Source organism: Lampetra fluviatilis, chromosome 54, assembly GCF_964198595.1.
Source record: "Lampetra fluviatilis chromosome 54, kcLamFluv1.1, whole genome shotgun sequence".
Classification (NCBI taxonomy): Eukaryota; Metazoa; Chordata; class Hyperoartia; order Petromyzontiformes; family Petromyzontidae; genus Lampetra; species Lampetra fluviatilis.
The window spans coordinates 3810666-3833222 of NC_136328.1; the positions used below are offsets into that span (position 1 = coordinate 3810666).

At 49.1% G+C, this 22557-nt stretch overlaps 1 protein-coding gene across 3 annotated transcripts in view; it reads left to right on the plus strand.

Annotated features, from left to right (window-relative positions):
* LOC144949617 (protein MTSS 2-like) overlaps positions 1-22557 on the plus strand; it is an 86216-nt gene that overhangs the window by 42497 nt on the left and 21162 nt on the right. For all 3 annotated transcript variants that reach the window (XM_078879588.1, XM_078879587.1, XM_078879589.1), the window contains exons 4-6: positions 9698-9782; positions 13129-13220; positions 14012-14086. In XM_078879588.1, coding sequence (XP_078735714.1) covers positions 9698-9782; positions 13129-13220; positions 14012-14086 — 252 coding nt within the window. The remainder of the gene's footprint in view (positions 1-9697; positions 9783-13128; positions 13221-14011; positions 14087-22557) is intronic.

Sequence of the window (22557 nt, forward strand, 5' to 3'; positions counted from 1 at the left end):
CATCAGCCCCTCTATGCAGCCCCTGTAAACCCTCCCTTCCCACGTCGCGCGCTCGCTAAGCCGCTGTTGCCCCCATCGTATGGGACTTTACCCGAAAAATAAACTCGACTGACCCGACCGACGGACAAACGTGCAACGGCAAAGCTCTGCACGAAGTTTAAAATCCTCGCCCGTGAAAAAAGAACGACACGAAACAGCTCATGCACGAAACAACGAGCGGCTTTGTGTTTAACACGCAGCAGCAGCAGCAGGCCTGTGCTCGCAGCTCAACATTATCCCCGACCAAGGCTGTAATTATAATATATTCAAATATGCTCAAAATGTCCCCCCCAATATATTGCTATAAAATAGATTTCTGTTTATATGATTGTGGTTATGGTTGTTACTTTATTAATCCCTAATCTCTGCCATTACATACAATGAAACAAGAAAAGGTAAAAAAGAAAAAAAAAGAAATGTAATGCAATACACTATTAGACATTATTGTAAAAAATAAATGAAAAGTCCATCCTGTGTGTTAGTGAATTTTTTTTATATTTTAAGCAGGAAATTCGTTTTCAAATTAAAAAAATTTTTTCTGGGGGGGGGGGGACCCCAGACCCCCTGGAAGATTTGGTCCCCCCCAATGTTGACTCCACGGCTACGGCCTTGTCCCCGACGACACCGCGACATTCGCATTCCCTGGCAGCGCTTCGAAGGGCCCATGGGAACATACTCCTTTTCGATCGAAACGTTTGTTCGCCTATCAAAATAAATAACTCGTTGGGTCGGTTTCGTTTTATTTTGGCCACCACCTTTTTGTTGAGCCACGCCGACGAGTCGCACGGCTTCTCAGTACGGTTCGCAAGTTTTTTTTTTGTTGAAACAAAAATAAATCAAACAAATTGTTGTTTAGTTCAGTTACTTTGTGAAAGCCGATGGTAAAACGTTGAAAGTTAATTTCATGACCCGACAAGAATGGGATCGCGCGGCGGGGGGGATAGAGAGGGGGGGGGGGTGCTTTGCCCGAAATGTTTTAAATGGCTGTGTAATTGGGTATGCAAAACTATTATTGTAGATAATTATATAAATACCAATTTTTTTTAAACATTTACGTACCCCACCACATCATACAGCACGTCGTTTGTTTGGGGGGAGTGGGGCGAGTTATTTGATCGCAACTTAGGGGCCGTCCATAAATGACGTCACGCACCTAGGGGGGGGGCAGACATGTGTGAAGATGTTTGACGAGGGGGGGGGTTTGAGAAATGCGACGTCACATCAAAATGCGCAACTTTAAATAAATATAGACAACACGTTCTACTTAATTAAATAGACTTTTTAATAAATGTTTTCTCCTACAACATCAGAGTGCAGCTCCACATTAGATACGCACTTCAATGACAATAGTTTAAAGAGATTTGAAGCATAGTTTATTTTGGGGGGGGGGGGTGGGGGGCAGAGCTTTGTGACGTCATATTTGAGGGGGGTTCTGACTTTTTGTGACGCCGTGTGACGATGGGGGGGGGGGGGGGTCAAAAATCGTCCAAAATCGCGTGACGTCATTTATGGACGGCCCCTTAGCCACGTTGGTGGTCAATGCGGCTTGGTGAGAGGGGTGCGTCGAGGAACGGTTCCACGTGTCACCACTCGCCCACCTGGGAATCGAACTGCGGTTCGTTCGTTTGCAGTGCGATGAGCTAAACCGCTCTGCCACCGCTGTGGATGCGTCGATCCTCCACGTGCTTGGTTTTTTTTTGGGGCAGGAATGTCTTGGCTCTGGTGACAATAGACTCCTATCTCATGCTCCATAATCGAGGGGTTTTTTTTTTCGGTTAGATCGAGTAAATGTAAACGCGTCGTGAAATCCGACACCAGCCGACACGGCCCATCACTAAGTTTCGTCAAGTAAACAAGACGTGCCGATCATTACGGATAATATTGGTCGCGAAAGCCCACGCGTTAAATATCGCACGCCGTATGGTGGACACGTGCTCGATAGCCTTGTGGGAACGGTTTGCTGCATCGATTTAACTTGTGGCATCCGATGATGCGCATATCAAATTGGCCTTGGAGCAATGGATTACAAGATTTACTCCCTAGTACACTCATTGATTTACGACATGCTCATTGATTTGCTATCTCCGCTCGCCGTTTGCTAATGTTGCTGCCGGGCCAATGGAGCAATCCAGAAAGCTGTTTAGCGAGACTCAAAAAATAGAAACAATACGAACGAGACGGGGATAAAGAGAGAGAGAGAGAGACAATAATTGAATATTGTACATGGATTCCTCTACTTACGAACATTCGTCTTGCGAAGTTTCAGAGATACGAACAAACATGTCCGTGTGTCCAGTTGCACGTTCGGACCGAGTTTTTCAAGAGAGTAGAGAGGAAACACGAGCACCAAAGGGAATTAGCATCTACATCTGCATAACATGAAGAACCAGTGGCATCTACATCTGCAGGAGATGATACAACTTTTAAAGCCATTCTCCGTGTTAAGTGCGCATGCCGTACAACACGACAGGAGTAAAGTTGGACTTACGAACAAATCGACCTACGAAGAGACCTCTGGAACGTAACCCGTTCGGAAGTAGAGGAGTCCCTGTATCAAACCATGACCCTGAACTCACTGTGGTTGGTGGGTCAGTTGTCACATGCTCAATGCTGAACATCAGGGCCTCCTATTTACCGTGGTGTTGCGTACCTTGGGGTGTGTGGTGGTGCCCGTGTTCACGCGGTATAAAGTGCGTGACGTTCACCTGTGGCCGATTCGTCCGTACGGCGTTTCACCGTCATCACTGCGGCAGGCGTTATTTGGAGACCAGCGGGGATGAATCAAGCGCGGTTGGCTACGTGGCGTACGGTGCAGAAGAAGTTTCGACATGCTGTACATACATACTCTATGTAATGTGCTCGATGTAATACTTTACGTACGTACTCTACATACGAACGGGGCTTCGCAGTTGACACGTTGTTCGTCTGCTCCAGTTTCCACCCACGTGCAAACACTCGTAAATTGGCTGAAACACATCTTGATACGTAGGGGACCGCAGAGCCTCCGAGTCATTCTCTCTCTCTCTCTCGCGTATACTCTGCACGTTACGAGTTGAAATTGTGAATTGTATCGACAAAACCGTTCCTAATACATGACACAATCATGCCTAATGTGTCAACATTTTTATAATTGCACACCAAAATAAGCAACAGCATGTGTTAAACAGGACATCGTTTGATGTCGTTTTTCGTTTGGAAGCACATTAAACTGATTTAGAATCGTAAAATCACGAAGTCGACCGACCAATTTGGGCAGCTGTGTCAAACTCAATTACCTTGTGTTTGTAGATATCGCATTAGGTCCAAAGGCAATGCAAACAGCTTCAAGGCTCATGCTATATACGGACATTGCAACGTAAAATATAATGAGTGGGCATGAAGTTTGGTGTTGATGCAGTGTGAGCAAATTCCAGCCGGAATGCAGAAGTTGGCAGGTCGCAGAGCCAACAACAGCAACAACGAAGGCCTGGATGTGTGGACAAGCCTTAATGGAATGTTGACTCCGCACACAGTGACACTAAGGTCACTCTTTACTGGATAACGAAGCCGCCCATTGCTTTGCACAGTGTTTGCATCTTGTGTGTGCGTGTGAGCCTCTATGTGGGGAGTGGTAGGGTGGCGGTTAGCGCTACGCTGCGCTACGAACCCGGCGACCCGAGTTCGATTCCCGCTCACGGCCATCAACACCAGTGACGATTATCTGAACCGGTCCTGGGCCTCCCCTAGGTCGACTCAGCCTCAAATGAGTATCTGGTGGTGCGGTGTGTAACATCATTACCACTGGGGAGACAAAGGCGTCCGGGCGTGGTGCTGGCCACCCACCCACCCCTTCGTGTACCGTGCTGGTCTTCATAGGTGCTCGCTAACAGCACTTGCCCCAACAGCCTGTTAAGTCTATACGGGGGATCTTTGTCTTTTTATCAGCCTGTATAGGGTTGCAGACGCTTTCCCACGTTTCGGCAAGTGTGGAACGGCAGGACCCGTGTGCAATTTAACAAAATGCCAATCTGATCGAGACTTTGCGATGGACAAAATAAACATCTTTTCCAGAACTTCGGCAACCACCAGACGACCATAGCATCGTTCATCCCCGCTTGAAGCATCACTCATCCGCTCCTACAGTGCCTCAACCGTTTCAAGGGGGGTGCGTTTCTTGACGTCGGTCATCTGATATCCGTGCCTGACAAATGGTTGCTCGCACCCTCCCTGCCCGCCACAACTTTGATAGAGCAATTCAGCTCGGAACTAAAATTGTTTACGTTCGATGGTAACCAGGTGACCAGGTCGGAATATAACCGGATAGGAATATAAAGCTTTCGTAACCGGGCAGGGGGCCCATTGAGATGGGTTTGACTCTCCTGCACGTGAGACCTGGGTAAAAAATAAAAATACACCGTAAGAGTGACGACTAATCGCTGCGTGAAGCAAACGCCTTTCGACGGAATTGCTACAGAACCGGTACATAGAATATACCTGTACGTGTGTACTATGTTTAACTTCTTTCGTAGCCATACCTGTCAACCCCTTATCAGTGCCTGATCTTATTACAGACCAATTCAGACCTTATTGGTCACCCCGTGCCCGTTATACATCTCAACGTTCATCCTACAAAGTAGCATCACAAGGGAGAAACACAAACAAATGGACAAAACACATTTTTTTACTCAATTTCAATGTACAAGAACACGGGTATACCATATGGGTTGACAGGTATGCGTAGGTGGGGGTATGCACGTGTTTTCTTTTTTAACTTCTTTCGCACCACCGTAAGTAGGCAGCCGTGCTGATCAGAGGCGTGAAGTAATGGGCGAGGTCAAACCAGAGGGAACTGCTTCGTTATCCAGTAAAGCGTGACCTTAGTGCGACTGTGTGCAGAGTCAACATTTCATTAAGGCTTGTCCACACATCCAGGCCGTGGTCGTCGTCGTTATTGTTGTTGGGTCTGCGACCTGACAACCTCTGCATTCCGACTGGAACTTGCTCACACCAAACTTCATACCCACTACTCATACTCTTTGGTTCTTTCGGTAAAGTCACGTAGTTAGAAATAAAATCAAAACTAATCACGACGTTTTGATTGCAACACAAGCGATCATCATCAGGTGGGAAAAGCACAAAAAAATTTTTGCTGTGGTTTTCCCACCTGATGATGATTGCTTGTGTTGCAATCGAAACGTCGTGATTTGTTTTTATATTATTTATAACTACGTGACTTTATCGAAAGAACCAAAGAGTATGGATTCCTACAGTCACGAAAGCTTCAAATCAAGATTCATACCCACTCATAATGTTTTCTTTTTTACTTTTCAACCTCCGTGTACGGCAAAGAGCCTTGATGCCGTTTACTTGGCGGAAAACCACGGATTCCCGAGATGCGAACAAAACCCGAGGTCCTAGTTAGGCCACTTCACCGATTGGCGCGGTTGACCACGTACGTACAAAGCGTCGTCCGCCGAGGAGGAGGTGCAGAACCCCGGAGGTGCTGAGTGCAACCTTCATGAGCAGTCGCTGTGACTGCAGCTGCTCCCTTGCCTGCTAAGGGGCACGTGAACGTATCGAGCGTATCGATCCCGCTGAAGATCGTGGATGCTGGCCACGCAGGAGAGGGCGGGTCACGTGACGTGTCCCGACATTCAGAACTTTATTTGCGGTCACTGGGAGATGTCGCCGCTTGAGTTGAAGTTTACACTTTTTTTTATGAAACGTAAAAAAAGCGAAACTCTTTGGCTCTCGAGATCAATGTTATCCAGCAAGAACAATCCGGCCCGGTTTCGATGTGCTGGGCCTCGTCATCAGTCGGGCTTGTCAAACAAATGCTGCTGGTTTACCAGTTGCCATATTTGGTAAGAGCGCTGCACCTAAAAGTTTGGACCCTTTTGAATGCAAAAAGTAAATATATATATTTTGTACAAACTCATGATGCGTTTGTTTGTGGAGCATTATGAGTGAAAACTAAGAAATTAGTTAAACTACTTTTTTTGTCTGCAAAGTTGCGACAATATTTGTTCTTACATAAGCCTATTGGCTTTCCAGACCATTGTATTCACATGCGGAGAGACGCAGAACAGAGTTCTGCTTGTGTAGGGGTGTACCCATAATGCACCACAGCACGTAATGTGTTTGATATTTACAACGGGTTTATAACTGACAAAATAAACAGTATGCCTCCTTCGCATAAATCTCTCTATCCACGTGGAAAAAAATAAAGGTGTTTCTAACACAACCCATCAGCCGCACAGCCTTCTGGGAGTGATTCCTTTCAGCGGCTTTGATATCAATACAAGCAAACCTCTGGACCTGTTTTGACATTCCGTGTCTCATTGGTTCTGATGTTCAGTCAGGCTTCCTTGAATCAATGCTGGTGATCTTCCAATCTTACTGGCAGGGATCCTCTCTTTACTAAAACCATTTTTTTTTTATTTCACCAGGTAAGGCCCACTGAACTATGTAGCTCTTTTTCAGAAGTGACCTGGCCACAAAGAATAGCCCAATGAAGTTGTCCATCATGTGAAAATGTATTGCAGCCAAATACTCTTAAACGCGTGATTCTTAATGTGGAGGGAGAAACCGGAGGACCCGGAGAAAAATCCACACGACCACAGGGAGAGAGAAATACAAACTCCAAATGTACATCAGGTGTCAGGGTCGGGATCGTTTCCACGATCTCCTGCAAGCAAGGCGAGGAAGTCAACATCTCGCCACCACGAGATGTTACGCTACGGGGGTCCTTATTTCGACATGCAAAACTCTAACTCGCCGTCATCGCTAGCTTCTTTCTGGCAAATATATGAACAGGTTCCTAACTGAGATTTGTACTTTTTTTTCGTTCGTATCCCTTGCAAAGGAGAAGTCATCTCTCAAATGCACTCCATCCTGGCTGTTTAAAAGGAAGCTCGTGCCAACAGCCTGGGCGATATTTCCAAAAACGACAACGGCGGCAGCGAGCAGTTTCCCGGAACGCTCGCGGTGAAAGTCCTCATTTTGGACAAACAGCAGTCGACTCCCCCCCCCCCACCGCATTTTATTGAGCGTTTTGATCTTTTACATACTTAACCCTGAGCCCGGCACAGGCGCGATGACGAGGCGGTTGATCTCCTTAATGTTTAATGCTGTGGCCGGGGGTCCCTTCCCCGCTCATCGCGCGGCCCTCGGTTAACGAGGCCTCAAGGCAGCGAAGCAATAGGGTTTTCGGGAAGAATTTTTGTTCAAATATTATTTTCAAAATATTTCTACCGAGGTGGTGCGGCAGGCCCCGTTACATCAACGTAAGCTGAACCGGTTATGAAAAGCATGGGACGGGGGGAATATAGAAATATGGGGGACGGGCTCATTGCCCCAAACCATACAGGGGAGGTCCCACCGAAAGGGGAAAGGGTGATTTGTCGGGAAGATTATTTGAAAAAATAGTTTTATACTCGGGCTATGGCAGAGTGGTAAGACAGCAGCGCTGTGAACCCAACGATCGGAATCAAATTCCCAAAACATGGCTCGCATCCTATTAGGAAGCCACTGGAGCTTTGCACTTTTAAAATCTCGATTGGAAACTCATTTCTTTACAACTGCTTTTTATTTGTTGTCGTCGTCCCCTCCCCGCACCTCCGATTAGCACGGTTGGCTACGTACGGTGCGATAGAAGTTCAGCGTGCATACGTACATGCACGGATTTGTGAATCGAGCAGTAACCCTGGGCTTACTTTCTTGCTCGGAGGACAGAGCAGTTGTCGTTCATGTCCGCGTGCAAACCATTCGAGGATGCAAGTGAAGTCTTGAACACTCAGCAAGCTTCAGCACGATCTCCCCCCCACCCACCCAACGTGGCAAGCTTCTGCCGCATCAGAGAATGCGATGCTGCTATTGGGCGTATACAGTAGTCGTCTGTACGGTGGTGACGGATCCGTGGCAAAGAGGCTCCGTTTAAAGTGAGAAGCTCCCGGCCCGACCGACGGTTAACGCCGCGGCTGAGTGGTTGACCTGTGTGTGGGTGTCGATCGATGGTGTCTCAACGTGTAACGCCGCATTAAGCGGACGTCTGAGTAATCTTGCTTTTAATTACTGGTAACAGATAGTGGGCGTCGCGGTGGAGAGATGTTAACTACCTCGCCTGCTATGCAGGAGGTCGTGGAATCGATCCCGACCCTGACGCCTGCTGTATATTTGGGAGTTTTCATGCCTCTCTCCCTCTGGCCGCGTGGATTTTTTTCCGGGTCCTCCGGTTTTTCCCTCCACATTTAGAATCAACGTGCGTTTGGTGTATTTGGCTGCGATACATTTCCACGTGGAATGCTACTTCATTGAACTATCATTTGTGGCCAGGTTGCTTCTTAAAAAAAAAGTTCATACCTCAGTGGGCTTTGCCTGGTAGGATGGGGATGGTTTCTTTTTTTGGTATGTTTTTGGGTGATTTGTTTACTTTTCTTGCACTACTGTCGTGCTTTGGTAACGTTCTTACCCGCCACTACAGGACATCTGTGACAAAGATCTTTATAGCTCAGCGGATTCCTCCAGCATGAATAAATATTTTTTTTATCTGGCTTGGGTGTCTTGGGTGACTTGCAAAGCCTACAAAGTCATTGTGCCGAGGCCCACGTCAATATTGCCTCGAGGCAATATTTGGTGAGGAGATGGCGCTTCCCTGCGGGTCACACCACTCCGCAATGTGTGCACAGGGCACTGCGAGAACGACGCTCGCAGTGGGAACTGGAAAGGCAGCGGCACGGCGGTTACGGTGAGCGTTGGGTATCCGCTCTACTGATGCGTCGCAACAATGGAACAAAAACCGGTCCACAGTTTGCCTCCGTTTCACTGCTGCTGCCCTGTCAGTCCGGGTTACGTTTGCTCAAATTTACGTTGACGGTGACCTTGCGGGCAAGGGGACCACAATGCAGTTCTTCAGGAACCGCTGATGTTTTTGGTATGTTCTTGTTCGCTGTTTGAAACTCGCAGCAATTTCTGCCTATTCCGTTTAACTTCTTGCTGGGGGGTTGTGCGGGGGGGGGGGGGGGTTGGGGTCGTCACTTCACGAGCGTTCGATATTCAGCTCCCCGCACGGAAATCTCTTCGTGGGCGAAGCACTCGTGGGTCACCTCACGTCACAGCGCGTCTTTGACGTGGCATGCAGAGTGACGTGGGGACACGGAGACAGCGGAGTGTCCGTTCAAACCACTCTCGCACGACAGCGCATGCACCTTGCGTGTCAGAAAATGGGTCTCAAGTGGGAGATAGTTTGTACGAGACACTTTGACAGTAGTTGGGCACGGCGGGGCGTGACATTTAAAAAGGCCGCAAGTTTGACACTTCCTTAACGGCTGTTAATTGGATCTGCTGGCGGTGTGTGTGTACTATTGCACGCGCCCCCTGTTGGGGTTTCACATAATGCGGTAAAGCTTCAACATTATTAACCTTGGCATGCTTCCATAGGAGAGGGGTCTTCTTGTACGCTTCAGATTACATTAACCTTCTGTTGACTAGATGGGCCAAGGATCTACACCGGCACCGTTTCGGCATTCGACACGCGGCTTTGGTCGAAGGAATTAATTCAGTGAGCCCTAGCTACGCGTTCGTGTGTTTGCGTTCGAACTTGACCCGTGGTCTCTGAGAATCGTGGTGTTCGGGTGACACGATGCCTCCAACTGTTCGTGCGGGCTCTTCTCTGTTTCAGGGGCAACGCGGGAGATCGGCTCGGCGTTTACCCGGATGTGCATGAGGCACAAAAGCATCGAATTCAAGCTTCGCCAGTTCTCCGTGTAAGTTTTACATTTTTTTATTTTTTAGACAGCGCCATTGTCGGCACATATTTCATGGCAGCTTTTTTTTTTGCCAGTATCAAAGTATTAAACATAAGAATAGGTTTTTACCCTTGTTGGCAATGTAAACAGGAGATGTTGAGATGTTCAAACTCAAATAGAAACCTTTTGCAAGGCATCAAGTCTGCATTAGCCCACACGTACTTGTGGTGAACATGCAAACAAACATGCTCTGATGATATATGGCATTGTCTGTGAAACTGATTGTCCCACTCCAGAGACAGCCTTCGTTATGGCCTAGTCTCACCAGTGTCAGACCAGAGAATGCGCAAAGGTGAACAGCACAAAGACAATGCCACTATCAGAGCATTGATAGCTCGGAGTGAGCAGCAATATCATGGGATACCTTCTTTGCAAGTATCAATGTATGAAAAATAAGAATAGCTCTGACCCTTTCTGCAAAAGGTATCTTTGGTGTTTGAACATCTTAAGATCTGTTTTATTGCCAGAAAGGGTAAAAACCTATTCTTATTTTTCATATCGGGACATATTGATCACGTTGCTTACCCGATTATGAAAGCCTTTGTGGAAATGTCCATTTTAAGCGATGTTATCAGAGCATGTCTTCTTCTTAGGTTTTTTCGGTAAAGTCACGTAGGTCAAAATTAAAAATAAAATGTTTTTTATTTTATTTTATTTTCATTAATTTTGACCTACGTGACTTTACCGAAAAAACCTAAGAAGATGATTCCTTGCAGTCACGAAAGTTTCAAATCTAGAATCAGAGCATGTCTGTTTGCAAGTTTTGTCACAAGCATGTGTGGTTAATGCAGACCTGATGCCTTGCTATAGGTATATCTATTTTGGTGTGTGTACATCTTAACACCCCCTGTTATATTGTCAGAGAGGGCACAGCCTTTCCCAATTTTTTTCATCATTTTGATGCTGGCAAAAAAAGGTCCCGTAGGTATGACTTGATGTTTCGTTAATACAGCGCCATTGATGCAAAAATAATAATCACAAAGCACTTATGCACGTGAGCATTACCACATGCCAAAAAGAATCACCGCTGTTCAAGACGAAATAGAATGAGGGTGAAGAGACGACACCGAGTCGTTGGTCGAGGGCTCGTCGAGCGACCGACGGGGTGGAGGTGAGGCCTCAGTCGTCAATCAAACATCGACGGTGTCCCCCGTCAACCCGCATTCTGGAGAGGGAGGGCATCCCGAGCTGGTAGGGAGGGAGGGCACCTGCAGCTGATGGGGGGCCACATGGTACAAGGAGACCCCGTCGCTCGCAGAGCGAGAAGTCTCATCGTTCCGGATTCACCGAGTTAACATTCTTTTTGAATGTGCACTCTTACAGTCGTGTGCTACAGCACGGCAGCAGTGATCGGAAGTGGGACCTCTCTTATGCTATGAATAATAATCATAATGTTTAGTTGCTACACAGCGGCATTTACGTTTGAATGTAAGTGCATGAATTGAGGAGTGCAGTCGGTTATATTGGCCAAGGTATAATTAGATATCATCGATGTTGAGTAATTGTAGGATCCATCCAATGTCAAATTGTTCAATAATCATGATAAAACCCCAGTTCAAATGTACATCGAGCACAATGCCAAACGAACGACTCCACTCCGCCAAGGGAGAGGATGGACATCAGCTGAGCTCAGGCCCGTGTTTTGGTGCTGTGAAGCAATCGTCGGAATCAGAATGTTTATTTGTACTGGAGGAGGAATGCGATGAGCTATGAAGCTCTTTTTGTCACAGATGTCCATTAGGGGCACGGAGTTCAGAACTTTACAACGACAAACGATACGAAAACACGATTGGAGTGCAAAGTATAGGAGAAGTAAGCAAGTCACACGAACAAATACAAGCCAAACTTTTTAAAACTATATCGGAAGGTGCGCTCAGATGATTATAGACTAGAAACTATTTAAAATTCACCAAGTAAGGCCCACGGAGCTATTATTAACTTCTTAGGAGCGACCTGTCTATCACAAACGATAGCGCGACGAAAGTGGCTTAACGTGCCCTCGGCAGCACATGGAGCTGCTACCGAAACAATCGGCTCGATTTCTCACGGTCATTATTTGAGCTCTTTCCTTCATTTAACCAGATATTTTAAAAAAAATTTAAACACCCCCTTCTTTTTTATCTCGACTTGGAGCATGACAAAAAAAACGAGTCATTCGCCACCTGGGAGACATGGCTCATGCATACGCTGAGAATTTGGCTGGAGCGCTTGCGGTTTTTAGGGCAGTGGAGCGGCGACGCGTTGGGTCATGTGCCACGGTCCGAGACACGCGGCTCGCAGAGTTCCATTCGCGGTCGCAGCTAACATCATCAACCGCCCATCTGGGCCCTCACCCGTTCACCAATCCGCACTGACCAGCGTGGTGAAGTATAGTCAAGCAGACTTTGACGATCTGGAGACGGCGTGAGGCGACTTTCATCCCAGCAGTGGATCGACACAAAGGACTGTACTTTTCTTTTCTTATTTTTTCTTGCAGCTTTTGGCAGCTTCAGGCATTGAGGCTGAACACAGAGGCCTTAGTGTGAGGCTTTTATGAAGCTGAGTTAATGGTGGCGATGGGGGATTGGGGCTCCTCCTGCATCTTTTCAGTGGTGTTATTAGGAAGAGAGAGAATGCAAGGAGAGTAGACGGATGCTGGTAAGTGCACCATTGTGCAGCTCAAAAACACACATAAATGTCCAGCAATAAGCGTGCCGTTTTTTTTAACCTTTTTAACCAACCGAGAAACGAAGGGAGCTGCCACACAAACCACTGGACTTGCGATCCAGAGGGTCTCTGGTTCGGTTCCATTTCCTTCCGAGGAAATTGGGCCATTTTTTTGAACCCCCCCCTGCCTCTGTTACCACTAGCAGTATATAATAATGCTCTACCACAGTTCGTTTAGGTAGATCAATCAGCAAGGCGCGAGGAGGGACCACGGACGAATGGGAAAGGCAGACGGTCAGGCCAAGCTCTGCACTCCCCCTTCGTATGAAGATGTCTTCGGCCGATGAATGAGTGTTTAATGTGGGAGGAAACTGGAGCAACGGAAGAAGAGCGACGCGTGCGAGGGGGCAACGCTCTATCCCGTAGAGACGGAACAGGTGGGAGTCCACGTTTGCCAGAACCGCCTTTTCCCGGCGAGCTGAGGGTTGTGGCACCTCGACGTCCACGGGAAGGGAGTTTTGCAACGTGTGTGTGTGCGGTGATCCACCAACCCTCGGTGCTGCGTAGCCATCCCCACCGCCCAGTTCACGATTGCCGGTCAACGCTAAAAGCTGCACCTCTCGATTAACCCCGCCGTGTGCACCTTTTCTCTCTTCAGGGCATTGCTCGACAGTCTGATCAACCCCTTGCAAGAACGACTTGAGGACTGGAAAAAGTCCACCAATCAGCTGGACAAAGATCATGCGAAAGGTGCCAGAGAGAGAGATATTTTGGACGATTCATATTGGTCAGGGTTTGATCACCAGCGTGCTGTGTGAGCTGTCGAATTTAACGAACGTGAACGCGTTGACTGAGCGAGATTTAAATGTAAACATTTTGCACGTATATATTTGAAACAACTGTGTTACAGTGTGTTTTGAACTCTAATTCTAGATTTGAAGCTTTCGTGACTGCAAGGATTCATACTCTTAGTTTTTTCGGTGAAGTCACGTAGATAAAAAATAAATTTTTAATTAATAAAAATTAAATAATAATAAATCACGACGTTTCGGAGGCAACACAAGTCCCCGTCATCAGGTGGGACCGTCACAGCCAGATTTGCTGCATCAAGTGAGGCAGGGATTCCAAGATGCAAGCTCTTAAATACAAGTTAAGTGGGAGGAGAGGGGAGGGGGAGCTTATCAGAATGTGGTAGCCAATGAATGGAACGTATCAGGAGGGGGGGCGGGGCTTAAAGAGAGCACGAGGTGCACGTAGACGTGGACGTGTTTGTGCGCAAGTCCCTGTTGGTGCGCATGATAACGTATTGGAAGGGGGGGGTGTGGCGGGGCTAAAAGAGAGCACGGGGTGCACGTGTACGTGGACATGCTCTTGAATTCTCTACTTGGCGGGGCACAGTTTGAATATTTGGCCACTCCGTGGGCCTAGCTGTGGCTTGATCCTCGCTCGCTCAGAATCGAGGGCAGCGTTGTGAGTCGCGTGGCGAGGCGAACGGGTCCGATTAAACGTTCTCAATAATTTCGCATCTCCCCCCGCGGTAGATTTCAAGAGAGTGAGACAAGAAATTAAAAAGAAGTCCCTCGACACCATGAAGTTACAAAAGAAAGTGAAGAAAGGTAAGCTGTCGTAAGCGGTTGGCGCCGCGCGCATCACGCGTGCTCCCGTAGTTATTCTTAAACGCCCTTGGCAGGCAGGCGGGCTCGTGGTTTGTGTTCTAAGCCTCACACATTGCAGATCAAACAAATGCAAGAAACGGTGTACGTACGTACGCACGGTGAACTTCTTTCGCGCCGTACGTAGCCGGCCGCGCGAGTCGGAAACCGATCGGGGATGTTGAAAGTCAACACGTTCGCCAGAAACCGCTGCCTTAACGTAGCACGATATAAATCAGGACCATTGGGGCCGTCCATAAATAACGTCACGCACCTGGGGGGGGGTCAGACATTTGTGACGATGTGTGACAAGGGGGGGGGGTCAAAAATCGTCCAAAATCGCGTGATGTCATTTATGGACGGCCCCATTGCCATAAACGTCAACCTTATATATTTTTTTGTTTGTTAATTGTGCACCGCTGCCTCCGCAGCAGTATCGGGAAAAACATTTTGGGTGTGTATATATGTAAAAACAATGTTGAATAAAAATGCCGTAATATGTTTTTATTGAGTCCATCACACGACTTCCGTTTCGTCCCCCTGGGTTGAACCACAGCCGCTTCTCTCGGCTTTTGCCTTGAGCAGCTGGAGAGGAAGTCGCCTGCAGCTGCCGTGGCCCTGCAGACGCACACCTCGGCCGCGTTTCCCCCGGACTCTCCTACGTGGGTTCGGTGGCTTTGATAATGAGAGAGTGAGAGAGAGAGAGAAAACAAAAAGCGGGGGCACTGGGGGGGGGGGGGGGGGGGGGAGCGCTTTAAAGTGACTGTTGCTTTCTAAGAAGACTTGAAAGCAGAAAGGGGAGACGCTCCAGGTGGGGGGTTGTCTTGGGGGGCGGATGGGGGAGGGAGTTCCAGATGGTGTGGGGGGCGTAGGGGCTCAAAAGAGTGGCCACCAACCCATAACATCGCACGGGTTCGCGTAGACACCCATAGGCTCTCGTGGACACCCATAGGCTCGCGTAGACACCCATAGGCTCGCGTAGAGACCCTTAGATCCGCATAGAGACCCATATACTCACATACTGACCCATAGACTTGCATAGACACCCATAGGCTCGCATAGACACCCATAGGCTCGCGTAGAGACCCTTAGATCCGCATAGAGACCTATATACTCACATACTGACCCATAGACTTGCATAGACACCCATAGGCTCGCATAGACACTCATAGGCTCGCGTAGAGACCTTTAGATCCGCATAGAGACCCATATACTCACGTACTGACCCATAGGCTCGCATAGAGACCTATAGGCTCGCATAGAGACCCATAGACTTGCATAGAGACCCATAGGCTCGCATAGAGACCTATTGGCTCGCATAGAGACCCATAGACTCTCACCGCTTGAGAGAGCGGCCACCGATGTTGGGCCAGCGGATTTGGGGAGCAAAGGGGAGAGAGGCCTCTTGCGGGGTTTTTACGGAGCGTTAAAACACCGCGTGCCGAGCGTCATCCGTCGCTGAACACATCCATCCCCGGGGCTAAACTGAGCCATTTTACGTTGGGCCACGAGAGATCGTGTCGTGCGTTATCATTTCAAAGAGCCGCGTAACGGCATAGAAAGTAAAATAATCCAGTTGCAAAAGGTCCCCGCTCGTCACGCGAGTGTCGGGCGGGGACTTACGTCAAGCCAGCAGTGGACATTCCGTGTGATTTTCAAAGCGAGGACCGGGATACCAATTGAGGAACCCCCACTTTGGTTTGCCTCAATGGTGCAAATGTTATCCATCCCCCAAAGGGACGAGCGAATTGACCCCACCCTCTTCGCCGTATGATTGGATACATTTTGTTTTGCGTAATTTTATTGGCCCAGGAAAGTCCTAACCGTGGTTACTTTGGGATGCCTCGAGTTTGGCTTCTTTTGCTGGTTATTTCTAAGTGTGCGATTTAGATTTTATAAACATGGACAACACGATGGTCGATTCTTGGTTAAACGATGACGCGGGCTTGTTTGAAATCTTCATCATCATTGCACACGAAGGACTTTTTCTGAATACGTTTATTTATCTAGCCAATCTGGCCTCACATTCGTCCCAACTGTCCGTGTGAAATGAATGCATAATACAGCTCGTGTTATCCGACGCTGAAAATTGGGTTTCTGGATAATGTCAGTGCCACCTGCCGACCATGCACCAATGCTGCCTCTACCACGCAGGTGAAATTCCGTGGAGTTTAACCCTTTCCCATACCGGTTCCGTTCCCACGACGTGACGTACACGCGTGTATGTGCACACGCGTGTACGTCATCGGAATGGAATCGTGAGAATAAAATCAAATTAACCTATCGGAGACGAGGCTCACAACAAGGCCGCGCGGGGAGGGCGCGTGGCACAGTTTGGCGCCGGCTGACGTAGAGTTGCGGCGGTCGTTACGCTGCGGTTCTTTGCGGTTCTCTGCGGTGAGTAGGACGCCTTTAAAAAACAACGGCGCTACTACGCCTCTCTAAATTAATATAAACGCTGAACCGCTTGCGCTTTCCGACATTCAGCGGTGAACGGGAAACCCACCCTGCAACGGAACCCGTACAAGGGATTTTAAAGGGTTGGTTTTATTTTTGGCCTTAAATTCCAGGTTTTTTTTGCTGACCTCGCGCCAACCAGCTAAGCATTTTTCGAATTTGGTAGCCCCTCGGGCTTGCTTGCTTGCTGGTGCGCCGACAGTGAATGGACACCGGCTCTTTATCACTGACACTGGTGCTGCTGCTGCCGGCTGACTTGGGGATGTTGGCGAGCATCTGTAGGGATTATTAACACCTGCTGGTTATGGAAAGGCAAAGCCCTAGTGGCCAGCTGCGAGGAAAAACACGAGATCCCATTGGGCCAGAAACGTTCGCAGAACTTTGCCAGCTGCCTGCGGTTGATAACCTGCAGTATTCGTGGGATTAAAGTTACTACCTTCTTAAAAAAAAAAAATTAAGCTGCCAAAACATGCTTGATGTTTGTGCTCGCAAACTGCTGAAGTGGGAGCCGGAGTAAGCCTCTTAACGCGGTTGCTCAAATTTTTACCTCAGGTCACCTCAAAGATGTGGGGCGGCAGCGCGCGCCGATTTGCACAACTTGCCGCAAAAGCCCGGCGGGACCGGAGTTTAATTCCCTAGCCACAGCTGACATCAGTGACGAGTTGCTATTTGAAACCGGTCCTGGCCCGAACCACCCTCACTGCCCCCCCCCACCCCCTCAACCAATCGCGCTGACCAGCATGGTGAAGTATGGTCAAACAACGCCCATGACCGACATCGCACGGGGAGCCCTTCTATGCAACAGTGGCTTTACAAATGACTCTACATTATTACTATTAAATTACTTTATTCAATCACAGATTTAAGGCAAATGAAGGAGCATTTTGTGCGACTATAATACCCACAAGGATGCTGATTGTTTGCGGCTGGTAACTGTGCAATTGAATTGAGGGACGACTGTTGCGTTGTTGTCTTGGTGTGGTCCGGGACTGTTGTTGTTGTTTTGCTGCCTTGCCCCCAAGCTTGCTATTTGGCGTTGGTAAAATCGGCAGCAGTCGATGGACAATTTGTGCTCGTGTGCGCTTCGTATTTATGTTTTAATTTTTAGTGACTCCGTAACACCTTTTAACTATTTTTGCACTCCTATCGGTTTTTGTTGTTGTTGTTGTTGTCACTCACTGACCCCCCGCCCCGTGCCCCCTACTGGGCAGCATCTGTTCTCACAGGAGACGGCAGGGAGAGGGAACAGATGCAGAGTGTGGGGAATGCTAAACCTAAACTAAAACTATTTTACAATTTCTTAACAGGTAATGCCCACTGAGCTGCGTTATAGCTATTTTTCAGAAGCGACCTGGTCATCTCCCAATGATAGCTCAACGAAGTGGCGTATCGCGTGGGAATTTACGGCAGGCGAATACTCTGAACGCACGCTCATTCTAAACGGGGAGGGAAAAACTGGAGGGCCGGGGAAAAATACACGCGATCGCGGGAAGGGAGAGAGAGAGAGAGAACACGCAAACTCCAAATATACAGCAGGTGTCGTCAGGGTCTGGATCGAACCCACGACCTCCTGCATACCAGGCGAGGTAGTTAACATCTCTGATTTAGATTTAGTCGTGGCAATTCAACTCCTCGTCGTTTTTGTACCCGTCTTGTTTGTGACGTTTACCATTCGTTGATAGGACGTCTCCTCCACCGTGGGCCTGAAACGCAACGTCCTCGTGCGCGTTCCCATTTCACCGCCCTGGAAGCCCGTTGCTCCGCGGCTGTTTAACAGCGTCGAGCGGGTGAGCCGTGTATTAGCCGAGTTTTTTTTCCGCGAAGCGTTCGAATGCGTTCGTCGAACGACGCGTCGAAACGCGTTCGAAAAGAAGCCCCTGTTGTTGCGCACCTCGGATGAGCAAAGCCCGTCTGCGGCCGTGATTTTTTTTTATGCATCCTCGGCCGGGTGCAGTGGAAGGGGGGGGGGGGTTATGGGGGCTCCTTATAGGAAATAGTAAAATTGAATTTAAAATGTTTTTAAATTGACTTTTACAGTCACCGTATCTGCGCGCATAACAGTAAACCACACTGACAGCGTTTGGGCATTGCGATGTGAGTGGCAGCGCGCGTAGTTCACAGTTCAGCAGCGCTCTGGTGACCCGTGTCACCCCAGAGTTAATGTATGTCTACCCCGGGAGAGCTGTGGACAAGCCTCTACGAACACAGTCTGTTCTTCTCAGCCAGGGCACGGTGGTGGCTGTGGTGGTGGCGCCACGGTGGCTAGGAGATGTTAACTGACTTGCCCGGTGTGCAGGAGGTCATGGGTTGGATCCCGACCCTGACGCCTGCTGCTGTATATTTGGAGTTTGCGTGTTTCTCTCTCCCCGTGGTCGCGTGTATTTTTTTTCTCCAGATCCTCCGGTTTTCCCCCTCCGCATTTAGGGACATGCATGTAGATAATTTTTTCTGCAATAAATGTCCACTTGATAAGCATTAATTACAATTTGATTGAAGAATAGGTTTCGTGTTATTCCTCATTTGTGTTATTTGTCGTCGTTTCTCGTTCACGCAGTCTTGTCGACGTCATTTCCCAAAACTGCACGATGAGTGGCATAGCCTGCGTATGGTTGGCATGACTCGTATGCGATTGATTTTCTTACGCACGCTCGATGCATATGCAACGGACGCAAGACTTTAATTGAAATGATACCTGCTTCGTGATGCGCTTCAGTGATAATCCGTCTTTGAGTTATTGGTTTATTTTGAAGCACCCTGTGAGCTAAGAAGCTCTTGAATCGGGTTTCATCAACACAAGCGTCGGTTCCCTGGCGAACACAGCATGAACAACGGGTCGCAACAAAAATAGACGTAATCATAATGCCAACGAAAGCAACATTTATTTTCTTAACTTGCGAGGACAAATCCTCTTTGGCAGATGACCCGGCCCCATCCATCCCTCCCTCCTGAGGTCGTTGAGCGAGTGACAATCCGCTCGAAGCCACCGGTAGTTGTCCTCGGGAAGAACTTGTTCATCACAGTCGTGTTACCCAGGAAAGCCGAGGACAGCTTTCTTCTCAGGAGGATCCTACCAGGTGTCTGCAGTGACGTCGATATTCGGAAGCCACTTGGAGCCACGCACGTTTCAATGTAGATTGCAAAACTCACTTCTTCAAACGCTGCTTTCTGTGTGCGTTTAAGTTTGTTGTCCGTCCCCCCGCACCTCCGATTAGCACCGTGGGTGGAAAAAAGCCGATTTTTTTCAGCGGCAGCCATCGGGTTTTTTCTTTAATACAATTAAACCCGATTTCGGGGAATTAAAACCTGGTTTAATGAATACGAAACTCTGATCCAAGGCTTAGGCTGCTTCCTCGTCGGTGCTGCTATCGTACTCGGGGCCGTCGGGCACGGGGTAGTCGTAGAATGCGGCGGGCAGGTTGGTCTCGATGAACACGAGCTTCTCCACAATCGTGGGCGCCAGTGAGCTCCTTAGCTTGGAATGGACGAAGCCCATCGTTAAAAAGTGCGGTTCTGCAATTAGAACCGATTAAACCGGATTTTTCCCAATCTCAGATGATCGGGTTTAATATAAAAAGACAATTAAACCCGATTGTAAAAAACCCGACTGTGCCACCCTTGATTAGCACGGTTGGCTACGTACGGTGCGAAAGAAGTTCAACATAAACGCGTACATACAAGTTGCCGCTGCTGCTGTTGTTGTTGTTGTTGTTGTCGCGGTGTAAATCTTCAGAACTGGAAGGCTTGGCCCAAGACCAGTTTCAGAATGCACGTTGTTTTTTTGTAGCTTTGCCAGGAAACTGGAGAACCCGGAAAAAAAGCCACCCAGAACAGTGGGAGAGCATACAAAGCCACACGCTGAGAGGCACCAAAGTGTGCGTTCGAATCCAGAAACCTCCCATTAAACGTGCGATTGTTGCCCCGTCGGCACGAGGTTGGAACAATTCGGCCCGACGTTTCCGCGTCTACTGGAGACGTGCTGCGGGGTACAAGTGTCACCACTGCGCGCCGCCAACCCCCTGCCGCCAACTAACGACAGTTAGCCCGCCGGCCTTGTGCCACCGCCGCCGCGATTGGTGACTCGGCACGGCGACGAACAAAACGCGCCGAGACTCGGCCGGACGGAGCGGCGGTGCGAGTGCCGTTCCCCACGATTCATCGGTGTCGTCGCCGCTGTGGAGGAGCCTCTTCAGAGCGGCAGCCACCCCCTGCCCCCCCCCCACCTCCTCCCTCCACTCCACCCTCCACACAAGACCCGCCAGAGCCCCCCCCCCTTCCCCCCCCCCACGGCTACGCCACCGCCGAGCTGTTTTCTCAGATCAAGTTTGCTCCCAGTGGGAAGCTGTACCAACAGTGCCGACTGGGAAGCGATGGGAGGCGGGGGGGGGAGAGAGGGGGGGGGGGAGAGAGGGGGGGGGGGAGAGAGGGGGGGGAGCGGGGGGGGGCAGTCGAGCCAAGTTGGTGCCTTTTTAGAAAGTGCTGTAAACTTTCTTTCACGGGCGTAGCAGGAATGCCTTAACAAGGGCAGTGGACGAACTCCGACGTAAATTACGCGGGGCTGGGGGGAATGGGGGGGGGGCCCAACTTTTCACGATCTTTATTTGGGGCTCGAAGGAGCGTCGGTGATGCCTAACGCTCTTAGAGTCGCGTCTCGGTCCCGCGTGTCCTCGCAGTAAATGCGGGACGCTGGGGCCCACCGACTTGCAACGGGTTCCGAGCGCAAGCAACATGCAACGTTGGGAATGTTTGCTGGGAAAGTGACCAAAAAAAACAGAAACCAGAATAAATTTTACGGCCATTTTTGTTGTTGTCATAAATCCGCTGCCCATGGCCATCTTTGGTCACAGCCGGTTGTTTATCCATACTTCACCACGCTGGGTCAGTGCAGGTTGATGTTGATAGAAGGGGGGTGCCCTGGGACAGCTTCAGTCGTCGTTGGCTACCGATGATGGCCGTGCCGGAAATTTAACTGCTTGGGGCCCTTCGGGGGTTCATTTTTGCGGAGTGCGAAAATGCACTTGCATCTGCTGCTCCATCTTACCTTGAAATAATTTGTATAGCGCCACACGCGAGGCGCTTCACACAGAATTAGCGGACGGTACAACGTATGAATGTAATTGTGGTCGATGAGGTGGATAAAATAGATGAGAGGAAACAATGGGGGAGAGAATATGTGATGTTGCGTGAATTTGGTGACAGCAAAATTCATGACAGTGAATTATGATGATTGGATTGAATGGACGGGTTTAATGAGTGATCGCCACATAATGAGAATAGGAAGAGGGAAAAGTAGCAGTGGTGGCGGTTATGAGGGGGAGTCGTGGGGTGAGCTAGAGAGTTTTGAGTGCGGAGTGGTAACCAGTGAGCAAAGGTGACTGCTTAATGTGGAAGGGGAAGTTTACTCCAGGGGGGCGGGGCAAGAAGAGAGAAACAGAGCTACGGCAGAGGTCGCAACCGGCTACCCGATACCCGTACCCTACCCGATACCCGGCTACCCGTACCCGTTTGCGACCCTGGTGCGGCCGGGTACGGGTAGGCCGTGAGTCACTGGTGAGTCACCGTTTATCACTCATTTCCCAACGTCTTGTCTCTTCTCACAATTCAAGTTCCTAGAATCAACCCACCCGCGCCTGCAACATGGCTTCATCCCAGAGGTCGCAATCGGGTACCCGATACCCGTACCCTATCCGTACCCGGCCGGGTACGGGTAGCCGGGTATCGGGTAGGGTACGGGTACGAGTACCCATGTGCTGCCGGGTACGGGTAAGGAATCAAAACCCGTTTACGACCTCTGAGCTACGGAAAAGGAGGAACAGAGAGAGAGAGAGAGACAGCGAATATTGAGAACGTAGAGGGCGAGACGGCGACGCGTGGAAGTCGAAAAGCGTGGCAAGGTATGGTGGGGTGAGACCACGAAGGGATTTGTAGACCATGTTGCCGCGAAGCAAGCTGTAGCTCGAGGCACCGCGTGGCCTCCAATG